This window comes from Magnolia sinica, chromosome 2, assembly GCF_029962835.1.
Source record: "Magnolia sinica isolate HGM2019 chromosome 2, MsV1, whole genome shotgun sequence".
NCBI classification, from domain to species: domain Eukaryota; kingdom Viridiplantae; phylum Streptophyta; class Magnoliopsida; order Magnoliales; family Magnoliaceae; genus Magnolia; species Magnolia sinica.
The window spans coordinates 113,431,747-113,446,973 of NC_080574.1; the positions used below are offsets into that span (position 1 = coordinate 113,431,747).

At 40.2% G+C, this 15,227-nt stretch overlaps 1 protein-coding gene across 11 annotated transcripts in view; it reads right to left on the reverse strand.

The window, feature by feature from the left end:
- The window catches only part of LOC131237412 (DExH-box ATP-dependent RNA helicase DExH7, chloroplastic), a 186,558-nt gene that overhangs the window by 91,187 nt on the left and 80,144 nt on the right, over positions 1–15,227 (reverse strand). For all 11 annotated transcript variants that reach the window (XR_009167227.1, XR_009167230.1, XR_009167226.1 and 8 more), the window contains 2 exons: positions 14,150–14,232; positions 13,839–14,022 (listed from right to left, as the gene is read on the reverse strand). Coding sequence is in view for 6 of the 11 variants with exons in the window: in XM_058235151.1 (XP_058091134.1) it covers positions 13,839–14,022; positions 14,150–14,232 (267 nt within the window). In the remaining 5 variants the exon portion in view is untranslated. The remainder of the gene's footprint in view (positions 1–13,838; positions 14,023–14,149; positions 14,233–15,227) is intronic.

Here is a 15,227-nt window from a genome sequence, read left to right on the forward strand (position 1 = left end):
GATATATGTGCACACACTATAATATGTATGCATGAGATGCATGCATGTATGAGTACTGTTGGTGGCATGGTAGGTGCACGTGTTTATGAGTTAAACAAGTGTCATGCTATGATCTTCGTTGTGGGAACTATCGAACTATAATTGAAGATTACAATGATGCCACTTGAAATTTGAACCTTGATGGTTCGGACTCCACAAGTAATTGGATTTCCACCTAGAGAGGCGGAAGTGATTTCTTGGAAGGCCAAGAAACAAACATGCATTACACAATAGATGATAAAGCATGAGTTCATCACCTTAGCATTAGCAAGAGAAGAGGCATAATGGCTTCAAAGCATATTGGTAGACGTACCTATATGGACCAAGCCAAATGCATGTTATTCCCATGTACATTGACAACAATGTTTTGTGTACAACATAGAATAAGTCATATAATGGGAAATTGAGATAATTGTGACTTAAACATAGCTACATAAGAGAGATTGTCAAGAGATGAAAAATCTCAATCTAATTCGTGGGGTCAAATGGGAACTTGGCCGACCCATTGACCAAAGGCCCTAGCAAGAGATCTAATCTACCATACATAGAATGGGATGGGACTAAAACCCATAAATAACTAATCACCTGTAGTGGACTCCAACCAATTGATTGCAAATATAGGTTCAATTAAACAAATAAACTAGTGTTTCATACAATAGCACTATCCAAATAGGGAAGCATTTCACATACTTCTTTGCCCTTCTTAGGATGTATGGGGTGCTAAAAAAAACCTTTAACAAATGGACATTGAGAATCTTCTCTTAATGAAACTATAGATAATAAGTCGAGGTGATTAGAGTTACAAGGTCAACTTTGATAGATTTATCTAAGTGTGGAAGTGGGTTGCTTTTTAAGGGATAAGGGCTAAATCTTAAGAGCACTCAGCAGAAAGGAGATGGCACAGGACCGTAAAAGGTGCCAATCAGTTATTCTTCTTACAAACCTTGAAGGATTGTATATGCGGCTTCATTAGATCCATCAACTAAAGCACGCAATTCAAGACACTCATCACTATAGGTCTTGATGAATTTTGACAAGTCTACACCAAGGGGTGTGGATTGCATACTGACACTCCTAGTAACGACTCACTACTAGACGGTGCTTTATAGGCCCCACCATGATTTATGTGTTATATCCACACAGTCCATCTATTTTTCTAGCTCATTTTCGGGCATGAGCATAAAAATGAGGCAGATCCAAATCTCATGTGGAGCACACCATAGGAAAATAGTGGTGATTGAACACCCACCATTAAAAACTTCTTGGGGGCCATAAAAGTTTTGGATCAAGCTAAAATTTGTGTTTTCCCTTCATCCAGGTCAGTGTGACCTAATCTAGACGTTCGATGGCAAATAAACGTTACAATTGGCCCTAGGAAGTTTTTAATTGTGGGCGTTCAATCACCACTGTTTCCAGTGCTACGGTCCACCAAAGATTTGGATCTGCCTCATTTTTTAGCTCATGCACTAAAATGATCCGGAAAATGGATGGGCAGCGTGCATAAAGCACATACATCATGGTGGGGCCCATGGAGCACCCTTCGATAGCCGCATCACTACTAGCAATGTCAGTATGCAATTTGCATCCTAAGTAAAGGTTCACGTCTAAAAAAACATCTTTATTTATGCACAAGAATTTTTCTAGGTAGAAAATGAACTCATTCTCTCATAGAATTCTGAAATAGTGGAGGTTATACGAGACATGAATTTGAAACAAGTGAGGGATTGTTGGAACTACGTTTCGAATGTATAGTATAGGTCACATAGATATCATGTGTTCTTAATAATTGGCCATACATGTATTGTTCAAGTATACATTCTATCTACAATAAAGTAGTATGCAACCAACTATGCATGTATCCAGCATAAAGCACATACACGTATCCACCATTTAAGGATGAAAGGATGTATCCACCATTCAATGCATGTGACCATTTACCAAGAGTCTCTCAAGGGCTATATATACAGCAAACATTAGCCCATTTGAGACCAAAATCTTCTCCACTCATTCTAGGAGTTTTGAAATGTTCAAGTTCTTCCTGTATCTCGAATAAGGTATAGAGACAATAGTCTATCTTCTAAGCCAAAATTCTTCAAGTGAGCTATCCCTTCATCAAAGAAACTGACACATTCGTAATTTTAATTCTATTATTGCATTCATTACTGACTGCATGAAGACCAAACCACTTTATTGGAGTGACATTGTGGAAGCTAGTTTTTTACTCATCAAGACAAAGATGTCGAAGGCTTTAGTTCTAGACATATTGATTTTCAACAAGATCTTCAAGATTATTTGTGATGCCTCCTATGGGTGTTGAGGGCGGTCTTAGGCCAATAGGTTAGATCCATAGCACTTTTCTCCGATAAATTAAGTAGGACACAACTCAACTATTCGACATAAGACAACGAGTACTATACCCTTGTTAGAGCTCTGCAACAATGGCAAATTGCCTAATAGATTGAGAGTCTGTGTTGCTCTCTGACAATGAGGCACGCAAGCATACCAATGGGCAACATAATCACCAACACGCTAAGTGGGTTGCCTTCCTACAAGAGTACATAATGCGGGGGCATTTTCATACCAGGCTCGAGTGGGGTTGCCTGTGGGATGCAAGGGCACACTCGGGGTGGGCGGCCCATATGAGGCAAGTGGCTCGTATGAGGTGGGCCCCACCCATGTAAGCCGAGTGGCTCATGTGAGGCGGTACCCTTGTGATTTGGGGCCCACGAGGGGGGTTCGGCCAAGGTCCTAACCCATAAGATGTGGGGCCTGGGCTATGAGATAAAGGGATTGATTCGTCATGCTCTAGCAGTTCGAGCTTTTAGAGCAAGTGGTTAATTATCCAACATCAGACATCAGTACGCCTTCTCAATCACACACAAGGCTAGTGCGTTGAACAAGGTAGTTGTTTCCTTTGTATATGGTCCTACTCTATGCGTCGTCCAACTAAATTGATGTAACTATATTCAAAATCAATTCATAAAATTTATAAAGGTAAGAGGACATTTATTGAAATACAAGCATTATATTCAAAAGCAAAACTAGAAAACTAGAAATATACCTGTGGACTTCGGACAAATTTTATTTTTTAACATTTTTAAATTATTTTTAAATTAAAAAAGTATTTTTCAACAAAATCTCAAATTGCCAAGAATGTATAGATCATGTTATATAAAATTTGGATGTCATGTTTGGACACTAAGATTGCAAACAATTTGGGAAAAGGTGGGGAAATTTCAATTTTTCCCCAATTTTCTGCAACTCAGCCCATCTCTCCCAAATCGCAAAATTGAAGCTCAAAATCCATAAATTTTCATGCAAAACACAAACAATCATGGATATATTTCCATTTGACACTATTTAAAACATATAAAGATGAAAAAATGAATCAAAACTCAAAAAATGGGCACCTTTTAGAATCCAGCCCCAAGAAGTTTCCGATCGCGATTTTGGTGAAATTTTAAAGATTTTCTTCCAACACATTACAGTGGACTTGTCGAAATCACCTCACAATGCACTATGAAGTTTTTTTTTTTTTTTTCGCAAAAAAAAAAATTAATTAAAAAAATAAAAAAAATCAATTGTTGTGAACTTTTTAGGATTTTCCAGACAAAACATCGTTGGTTTCCTTTTAGCTCTTTTGATATCGCACGCGATATCAATATATCGCATGATACATTAAGAATTTATAAAGGGGGGATGAATATATTGCATAATATTGAGGTATCCACGATATATTGTGATATCATGCGATATACTGCACGATACCATGAAAAATGAATATTAAAGTTGGGTTTCGTATCTCCCAATGTAATAACCTTGAATTTTAGTATGCATGCATACCTTTACACATGCATTTACCCACACATGCCCTCACACGTGCATCCACTCACCCACACCTACTCTCACCCATGTGGCACACACACACACCCTCCCATTACACAATACCACTCATATTTTAAACCTACACACACCATTGTTGATCATTAACCGTTGACCATTAACCCTTGACCCTTGGTCATTGACCATTGACCATGGGACCCACATGCCACATATATCTCCACATCACCCCCCTTTACACCTCACCCCTTGATGATGGGGACATCACGTGCACGAGCACTCACGCCGCCCCCCTTATGCATGTACGTACATAGGAGGACCCCATCATCGATCTGGCTCGATGACGATGTCCAGGGAAGGCCTCCTAGCTAGAAGATAAGTTTTGGTTCAGAAAAGTGGCCCGATAGTCAAGAAAAGCCCACCATGGGATCTCATGATCGTGGCCAACTCGTCGGATTGCTTTTATATTTTAGGTTTTGCTTATTGTTATTATTTAGAACATCGTGAACGCTTTAGATTTCCTTATTTGGTTTTTATTTTAGTTTACTTCATCGCCAAGTAATAGGTGTCGCACATGGTGCGAGTTTTTGGGTATAGGGTTCTCCTTATAAATAGGCACCCCTTGTAGTTCTTTTGATTAATTGAAGTTAATAAAAAAATTCCTGCTTTATTTTTCTGCTCTCTTCGTGAGTTGTGGAAGAATTCAAAAGTGGGTGCGAAGCCCTCCCTTTTCGAAGGGCTAACTACCGTGGTGCGAAGCCACATCGATCCCAATTCACCCCCATCTTCAATCATCTTTTTTTTCCATCTTCCCCTACCATCTATAATTCGAATTTGTCCTTTTGTTGCATCAGATTTCTTTGTTGAAGCAGGTTTCCAGATTTCGGCCTGCAGGCAAGCTGAAACTTCGGTGGAGCACCACGCACAAACCGTACATCGGATCGAGCTGAGATTTGGAGGTTTTGGAGTCCATCCCTGGCCGACCAGGGCCAAGGTGGCCTTTTTCTGAATAGTGGGCCCCACACACGTGCGGCAGGGATCACACGCACGTCCGTCTGGGCCATTGTTGCTGTCCACACGCGGGATCATCTTTTGGCTCAGGTTTTTATCCTCTTTTATCCTCTCATAGCCGTTTTTCATGAATCCTAACACTAGATTACATGATCCCTAATTGATTTGCCCCTTTTTATCACCTTAGGGTTCTCTGAATTGAAATTAAGGAATCCCTTGGATTAGGGACTGATTTTTATGCATGAGTAGTTGATTTTATTTCCCTTTGACATCGTTTGGTTTATAATTTTTATTGGTCCAGTCCTAGCCTGTGTCGGCTTGGACCCGCATAGATTCCCCTTTTTAATTGAATGTTTGGATTTTCATGTGGGATGTGGAATTTGTGTGATTGTTTCTAAATTGGTAGGATCTAAGTCTGAAATCTTGCATATCATGTTTAAATTCACGTCCTGCGTCAAATTTGGTATCAAAGCCTAAGGTTCTTGTAGGGGAATCCATTACATGTTTAGGGTTTGGTTGTTTATGTCCATTACGCATCAATTCTCATCATATATGGCTGTTTAGAGGTCCATAAACCCTGAAATAAGCTGCTGAAATTTTCTGTTATCCCCTTTTTTGAATTATTTTAGAAATTAACTTAATTTTCTATTTCTAGGTTTAGAAACTTTCCTTTTCTGTTTTTTTATAAACTCTCTTAATTTGTTTTTAGAAACTAATTTCCTTTCCTTTTTCTTTTTTAGAAACTAATTTACTTTCCTTTTTCTTTTTTAGAAACTAACTTACTTTCTATTTTTAGCAACTTTACTTTTTTCTTTTTCTTTAGAAACTAGGTTGTTTTTTTAGAAACTTTTTTAATTTGTTTTTTTGTTTTTTAGAAGCTTTCCTAATTTGTTTCTTTAGAAACTTTCCTTTTCGTTTTTTAGAAACTAGGTCGATTCTTTTAAACAAAAAAAAAAAAAATCTCTTATATTTTGACAACTATATTGCTGAATTTTGGTTGACACCCTACACTAAACATGGAACAATTGCAAGAGTCACTAAACAAGATATCTCAGACGTTGGAGTCTATGATTAAGCGCTTGGAAATGGACCAATGCTGTGAACAGCTTGATGTACGCATTACCCGACTAAAGACCATCGCTAGGACAAACCTCACCATTGGAGTAGATGTCCAATCTCAAGCAGGTGGCCTGAAGGATAGACCAATGAATGGAGTTGGCCAAGGAATCAATTATGGGCATGCACCCGTGTACCCACCCCATGAGGGACATCAAGACCACTATTTTGAGGGGTACAACATGTGCAACCTTGTGACTGGAGAGAGTGCACCAGATGTTAGTGTAGAGTTACTCACTGAGGTCATTCCAGTAGTGGATGAGTTTCGTGATGTTTGTCCTGATGATCTACCGGATGAGTCCCCTAGGAGGGATATAGAGCACACCAGAACATGGGACACCGTAATACCTACAACTGAGTTTACGTTGAATAATTTTGTCGATAGGTCCACAGGTCTAAGTCCTCGTGAAGTCGTTACTGATTATAAACCTAGGAAACTTATTGATCTTGTCCCTATGTCACTGTCCCATAGGCCGTCAAAGTCTGCAGAGTCTTTTGCGCATCACATTCATTCATGGCATCAAGAAATCAGGCAGAAGATCATAACTAATAATGAACATTGCACATTTTCTACAGACCAGTATAAATTTTTCAAAGGATTCAATATTAGGGACTCTATGATGGTCTGCATCAGGCCTAGGCGGTATCCTTCGAGGGCCGTTCGTAAGTTACACGCGTGTAGCGCTGGACCCGTCAAAATTATGAAACGAAACGGTCTCAATGTGTATGAGGTAGATCTTCCACCTTCCATAGGAATTAGTTTCACATCCGATGTGGAGGATTTAGTTACTTTTTAGGGGACTACTGATACTTTGTCCGGCCCTTCGCCCACCCATCCTGATTCTCCATATTTATCCCTTGAACCATGGCCCATTCCCAACCCATTTTTCCAACCTCTACCTCTCATATCTACTTTTCCTAACCTTTCTTCCCAGCCTCTACCTCCCATACCTACCCTTCCCGACCCATTTTTCCAGCCTCTACATCCCATACCTACCCGTCCCGACCCATTTTCTCAGCCTTTACCTCCCATATCTACCCTTCTCAACCCATTTTTTCAGACTCTACGTCCCATACATACCCGTCCCGACCCATGTTCTCAGCCTCTACCTCCCATACCTACCCGTCCTGACTCATCTTCCCAGCCTTTACCTCCCATACCTATTCTTCCCGACTCATTTTCACAGCCTCTATCTCCCATACCTAACCTTCACACACCCAAAAAAGAAATAGAAGATATCCTGGACCATCAAATAGTTTCAACGTCGGACGGCGGGTTTCAGAAGTACGTGGTTAAATGGAAGTCACGCCCAGCTTCAGACAGCACGTGGCTCACTGAGAAGGAGCTTCAGAGACTTGATCCTGACATCCTGGAGCGGTTCAGGAGTTTTATTTTGCCAGTGGCGAAATCTTTGCAGCCGGGGAAAATTGATGGGGACATCACGTGCACGCGCACTCACGCCGCCCCCCTTACGCACGTACGTACATAGAAGGAGGACCCCATCATCGATCTGGCTCGATGACGATGTCCAGGGAAGGCCTCCTAGCTAGAAGACAAGTTTTGGTTCAGAAAAGTGGCCCGATAGTCAAGAAAAGCCCACCATGGGATCTCATGATCGTGGCCCACTCGTCGGATTGCTTTTATATTTTAGGTTTTGCTTATTGTTATTATTTAGAACATCGTGAACGCTTTAGATTTCCTTATTTGGTTTTTATTTTAGTTTACTTCATCGCCAAGTAATAGGTGTCGCACATGGTGCGAGTTTTTGGGTATAGGGTTCTCCTTATAAATAGGCACCCCTTGTAGTTCTTTTGATTGATTGAAGTTAATAAAAAAATTCCTGCTTTATTTTTCTGCTCTCTTCGTGAGTTGTGGAAGAATTCAAAAGTGGGTGCGAAGCCCTCCCTTTTCGAAGGGCTAACTACCGTGGTGCGAAGCCACATCGATCCCAATTCACCCCCATCTTCCATCATCTTTTTTTTCCATCTTCCCCCACCATCTATACTTCGAATTTGTCCTTTTGTTGCATCAGATTTCTTCGTTGAAGCAGGTTTCCAGATTTCGGCCCGCAGGCAAGCTGAAACTTCGGTGGAGCACCACGCACAAACCGTACATCGGATCGAGCTGAGATTTGGAGGTTTTGGAGTCCATCCCTGGCCGACCAGGGCCAAGGTGGCCTTTTTCTGAATAGTGGGCCCCACACACGTGCGGCAGGGATCACACGCACGTCCGTCTGGGCCATTGTTGCTGTCCACACGCGGGATCATCTTTTGGCTCAGGTTTTTATCCTCTTTTATCCTCTCATAGCCGTTTTTCATTAATCCTAACACTAGATTACATGATCCCTAATTGATTTGCCCCTTTTTATCACCTTAGGGTTCCCTGAATTGAAATTAAGGAATCCCTTGGATTAGGGACTGATTTTTATGCATGAGTAGTTGATTTTATTTCCCTTTGACATCGTTTGGTTTATAATTTTTATTGGTCCAGTCCTAGCCTGTGTCGGCTTGGACCCGCATAGATTCCCCTTTTTAATTGAATGTTTGGATTTTCATGTGGGATGTGGAATTTGTGTGATTGTTTCTAAATTGGTAGGATCTAAGCCTGAAATCTTGCATATCATGTTTAAATTCACGTCCTGCGTCACTTGACCTTGACCAAGCAAGGCCTAGGCCTCTCACACCACCAACCACTCCAACCTAACCCCCATGGCCCCCACTCCTCTTCCATCATATCTCCTCTCCACTCCATCCCCGTCCCATGCTCTCTCCATCCCTCCCCTCTCTCTTACCTCATCACACCTTACCTCTCATCCCTCTCTCCATTCATCCCCTTGCTCTTACCTTATCACACATTACATCCCATCCCTCTCTCCAATGTGTCTAACTTGACCACTGGTTAATAGCGCACGAACCAGCCCACTCAACCCTATGTGGTGGTGACTAAAACAAGTCACTATTTGAATGTGATGTGTGTGCAAGATAGACCAATGTTCAAGTGTATTAGTGTGGCAAGTTAGACCTATGAGGTGCACATTATGTGTGTCTACAAGTTAAGACTCTTGCTCAAGTGTACAACTGCAACAAGCTGGACAATAGTGTATGCAAAACTATGTGCAAATTAGACCTCCTTTTCAATGTGGAATCTTGTGTAGACTACCCTTTACTAAAGTAGCAAAACATGTGTAAATCTACCATTTGATAACTTGAAACTTGAAAGAACTTCCTCTCGAATCATGCATGTGCACCATAGAATGGTTGGAAATTGTGGACTTATGTGAATAGTTACGACTTTGAGATGGTTCAAATTTGTGAGCTCATGTAGATAGAACCTTGAGATGGTTTGGATTTGTGAGCTCATGTGAATGGTTAGAACCTTGAGATGGTTCAGAATGGTGAACTTATGTACCCCATGCATGGGGATGGTTAGAACCACAAGAATGTTTTGGGAACACCAAAAAATTCAAGAGGGACAATTGAGTCTCCTTGGTTGAAAATCCCTAAAGCCAAATAGAAAAAAAAAAAAAACATTGAGGGATTCTGATGCAGGACAACTAATCACTTGCTCTAAAAGCTCGTACTGATAAAGTGTGGCGAATCAATCCATTTATCTCATAGCCCCAGGCCCCACTTCCCATGGGTTAGGTCCTTAGTCAAACCCCCCTCATGGGCCCCACATCACATGGGTCTCCCCTTATATGGGCCGCCCACCCCGACTGTGCCCCTGCATCCCACAAGCCACCCCACTCGAGCCCGGTGTGAAAATGCCCCTGCATTAGGATCCTTAGGTGAGAATCCCTAAACCCCACTTTGTACCAATAACCAATTGAGAGCTCCATTGTCGAGTCTAGTGGGTGAGCACATGTTGTAAGAGGTTCCCACTGTCGAGGTCAGATGGAGAAGAGGTGTAACTAGCCTACAGCATGTGTTGCGATAAAAGGGGTTCCCACTATCAAGATCGGATGGTGGTTGGGAGAGTTTTAACCATCTGGTGTAAAATGGTCGTAGTTGTTTAATTAAGTTAACTGTACTGAGATGTTTTCGCTATCGCATTCATAATTACCTCACATGTATAGTATTATACACATTTCCCCAAATCACCATGTTAATTGTGATTAACTGTAGTAAGATGTGTTTAATTATCTCATATGCATAGAGATGTACTCACTGGGCTTATTAAGCTCACCCATGTTGTTTCTAAATTTTGAGGAAAAGTTAAACCCATAGCGATGGCTTTACATGGACTTGAGAATATTTTACTTAGTTTATTTTGTAGCTTGGCATGGACCTAAGAATATTTAGCTTAGTTTATTTTTTGAAGCATTTATTGTAATATTTATATTGGGAACGAGAATTGTTTCACAAGCTCGAATGGTTATCAAATGAGGTTAACGCTGGTTACTATTAGTTGAGGTTGAATGTTGTAATGTTTGAATTAGTTATGTACTACTATAGAAATATATGTAATTTTGTGTACGTGTATGTCAGTAGTATACTCCTGTGGAGCATTTGTAACTTTCCTTCAGAATTAATATATGTGTGTGTGCGCGCGCACGCATGTGTGCGCATTTGTGTGTGTCATTAGATTAACCAGAACACAACTCTTGTTTCCGTAGCCATCTCTTTGTCTCTCCATTTTCTCTCTCCCATCTACAATTTTCTCCTGCATCCAATTCCTACTTGGTATTAGAGCGTGTGATTTGGGACCTAATCACAGCCTAGGTAGTGGGGCCCACTACTGACATCATTCATACGTATGGGTGATGTCAGCAGCGTACGGCCGAAACGTCTTTTTGAAGCAGAAAGTATGGGATCTAGTAGACCTGGATTTTAGAGGAATAACGAGGATTTTTCTACATTTTTCGAATAAGTTTTTCATTGTGTTTTGGCAAAAAAAAAATAGTCAGAAAAAGTCCAAGTTTCGTTCTTTCTGCTGTGCCGTTTTTTTGAAGGACTTTTGAGCAGATTTCCACAAGGGGTAGGTGGGGTTGATCAAGAGCAATCACCAAATACAAGTATCACGAAGTTTCGTCAAGATTTGATTGTGCTATAGCGTTTTTGTAAGAAGTGGGTGTCGACGGCCCTTGTTTTTGGATATTTTACTGGGATTTCCTTCTTTTTCTCTGATTCTAATGACATGAGGCTACAATGTAAAATCATGTTGTTGGGATTGTGAAGTTGTTCGTGTTCCGTGCCCAAAAGTAAACTACGCAAACAAGGTGTTCGATGAAATGCTTCACTTAACTTTGCATGGGGGATTTTTACAAGTGGTAAATCATTTCTTCTCAGTTCATCATCTCTTCGTTTATCAAGCCCTTGTTGTTTATGTGAGGGTAGTTCACTCACTTTGTGTTGCAAGTAATGCACATAAGTTTCCACATGCTATTATGTGCAAGGTGTTCCATAACGGTAACAATGGCCATAATGGCCACCAACGTTACCTTTACAATATGGGGCATAACGGCCGTTATGGTCTCTCTTTTTTATTTTTTTATTTATTAAAAAAACCCCCGAAAAACATGTATCTGCCCCGTAATGTTGATTAAAAAGTATGAAAAACATGTCCTGTAATAGACCATTACAGGGCTATTATGACCTTTATAGGGGATGTAACGTGCCATTAACGGCAATTACGGGTCATTTTTTCCATAACGGCCGTTACGGCCGTTACGACCCCGTAACGTGTAACGGTTGCCACCGTTACCTTTACATAATGGCCTTTACGGCACACCATGACTATGTGTGTGTTCTCTCAAGTGTGTGAGGGTAGTTCACTCATTTATTTGCAAGTTGCACTTGTTTGTGAGAGAATTTGCATGTGGATGACAAGTTTGTGACTCGATGGTTGTCAAGTTTAGTTATGATCGTGTACTTGAAAAGAAGATTCAACGAATGAAGTTCAAGCTACAATCTATATCTTGCCATGTTGTGTTTGAGGGGGAGCAATGATCCATGCTTATCATTACTATCTTCTTTGTATGTATTCCAAGGTGGGCATGATCACTATACATCCTCCAGCCTGAGGGGGAGTGGAAATATATGTAATTTTGTGTGTATGTGTATGTCCGTAGTATACTCCTGTGGAGCATTGTAACTTTCCTTCAAAATTAATATGTTTGTGTGTGTATTAATCATTAGACTAACCATAACACAACTCTTGTTGCCCTAGCCGTCTCTCCCTCTCTCTCATTTCTGTCCCTTCTACAGTTTTCTCCGGCATCAGATTTCTACTCTTAGTACTGAACAACAAAAAATTCTCTCCCAAGTCGCACCTTTGGGCTCAGTATCGGGGTTGCGTGTGTATCCGGGTGCCGAATTCAGGGCGTGACACCCAGCTGGGAATGGGATAACAGATATATCATTGGATATATCAATGATATCACAAGTTAATATAACAATGGTCACAATAACCGTTACGGAAAAATTGACCCGTAACCAATGTTTCGAGCATTGGCGATATTATCGATATTGCCAACTTGGTAATACCGATAACATGGGTAGTAGAAAAAATTAACGGTGATATAGCGTCAATATATCTTTAAGGGCTTGTTTGTTAAATCTAAAATCCAAAGTGGGCCACACTACAAGAATCGGTGGGAATTGGGTGCCTACCATTGAAAACTTCTTGGGGCCACAGAAGGCTCTAATCAAGCTGATTTTTATGTTTTCCCTCCATCCAGGTCTATGTGAGCAAATGAAGAGGCTACATGATGGACCTCAGGAAGGTTTTAACGGTAGTCATCCCATTCCCACTACTTTTTGTGGTGTGGTCGAATTGAGCTTTGGATGTGCCTATTTTTTCCGATCATGCTTTAGAATGATATAGAAAAGTTGATGGGTGGTGTGGATCTAACACATAAATCATGGTGCGCCCAGAGAAGTGTCACACGTTAAAAGTTGGGTTGTGTATTACGCAAGGGAGAAAATCTTTGTCCCACAGGGCAATTTTGGAATTTTTAAAAAAGTCTGCATAGCGCATTCTGGATTCGCCGTTAAGCTAGACCTCGATCGCTGAAAAATTTCAACATAAAATGATGGAGCGCTTTCCTCATTTGGCGTTAACAAACACCACTAAACATTGAGCGCTTTCTAGATTCCACATTAAGTAAAAAATTTCAGTGTTAACAAACAGGCCCTAAGTATCGCTAATGGTTTCAATTGTGTAAATTCCAGGTGTCACTGATATCGCCAACATATCAGCAGTATTTCAAAATTATCGCCAATGTATCGATATCGCCAAAAATTTGTTTATTAAAAAAAATCATGCGTGCATGGTTGTATGATGAAATGCATGTTTGTATGTGTGTATATGTATGCATGGATGGATGGATGGATAGATGAATCATGTGTGGATGAATCATGGATGTATAAATGTACATATGTACATATGTATGTATGCCTGAATGGATGAATGGATCTATGTATGTACATATGTGAGTGTACTCAGGATCAACCTAGTGGTTTAACTTAGGGTGTACACCCAATCCATGATAAGCCTCAGCAGATTAAACCCTAAATCTCCCCTCCCTATCTCTATCTGTGCTTTTATTCTGTCCTTCTGATTGCTTAATCATTTTAGTATGATTTTTTCACAGGGAAAGTTCGATACTTTCGATGAATGAATGAAAATGTCAAATGCATAACCAAAATCAAGTTGGGCGGGAAGGCATACAAAGACCAAGAATGCTATTCTCCACCATTAATAAAGATGAAATAGAAAGCAAAATACATGTGGTTTAATGGTCACCATAATTGTTTCAAAAATACCATGCCCAACATAGCTACCTGCATCAAAAATAAGAGCCAACAAATTACATCCATTGAAAACAAACCTTTTCCCTTGTGGGTGCCATGGTTGTTAGTGAGGCGGGTGAATCTGAAGCAAGGCAATATTTGATATTTTCATAAACATCCTCAAGGAAGTAAGTTGACACAGGATGTGTCCGCCCTTTAGCAGTAATAATTGGACAATTTCCAAAGTATTTTGAGAACAGATTCGCATCAACGGTTGCAGACCTAAATAAGCAAGGCATGTATATTAGAACCAAGACAATATCGGCATATTTTTCCACGATGATTTTTGTATCATACCAAAAACATGTACTATAAAAAAAATGAAATAAATTCACAGTGCAAACCATACATGAGAATAACTTTCAACTTCTGTGTTCCATGGGCAGATTGCCTCTCGATAAGGCTCTTCAAAACAATGAGTAGAAAGTCTCCCTGTTACAATAGGAAACCAACAATTTTCATGTTGAAAACTGGCCCTGTTTACAATTTATTAAGAAAATCTTTACATTGTGTTTATATATCATTGCCATCATTGTCATCCATATGGCAGGAAAGGAATAATCGTTGTTTCAGAAATGGTGGAAGGCAGTTCCTCGAGGTGGCTAGTAGGGTAAAATCTCTTGTAATTGAATGGGCTCTATCCTCTAAAATCATTAAGTCCTTTCCAGCTTTTTGGGGGGGAAGCTCTATTCTCCCGGTCTTTGTACTTTTGTATATTTTGGTTTCGGCCCTTGAGTTATAATATTCTCATCATTTCAAAAAAAAAAAAAAAAAATGTCATCAGGAGCAGCAGCATTAAACCATAGCCATACCCCAGTTATTTATGGCTGGCTTCATGAATCCTCTTGAAACCAGTAGTCCCATGATTGCATGTCAGAAACTTTGCCACTATCCACCTGCCATCAACCTTCTCCTTTCCCAGTACATGGGACTAGCTGGCACATTGCTTACAGTATAATAGAAACAATTTTAAAAAAAAAAAATCACATTGCATATCATTGGATTCTATTGATGATTAACAATGTCAAGATATATGACCAGGCTAAAGGTGGTCACCTTGTTGGAAATTTCTTTTTCCTTGTTGCTCGAGGAATAACAACTAGAAATCTTCTTGTAATTCAACAGTTTTTGTGTGAATGCATAAGTTTGGGATATTAGTAACTGAGTTCCAGTTTTTATCTTTTGGCAAACACAAGATCTGATTGATGTAGGAGAGTACAATTTGCTGTTGAACTAATAGAGAGATGTCTTGGAGTTCGAACATTGTTTGCTACAACTATGGCACGGGAGCCATTTGTTGTCATTCCAAAGAGGTCCACAATGAAACCATTTTGCTCACTAAAACAGATCTTGCGCAATTAGCGTTTTGAGGCGATTGTGTTTTATGCACATATCCTTCTCTTATCTTTTGTCATTCAAAAAGGATA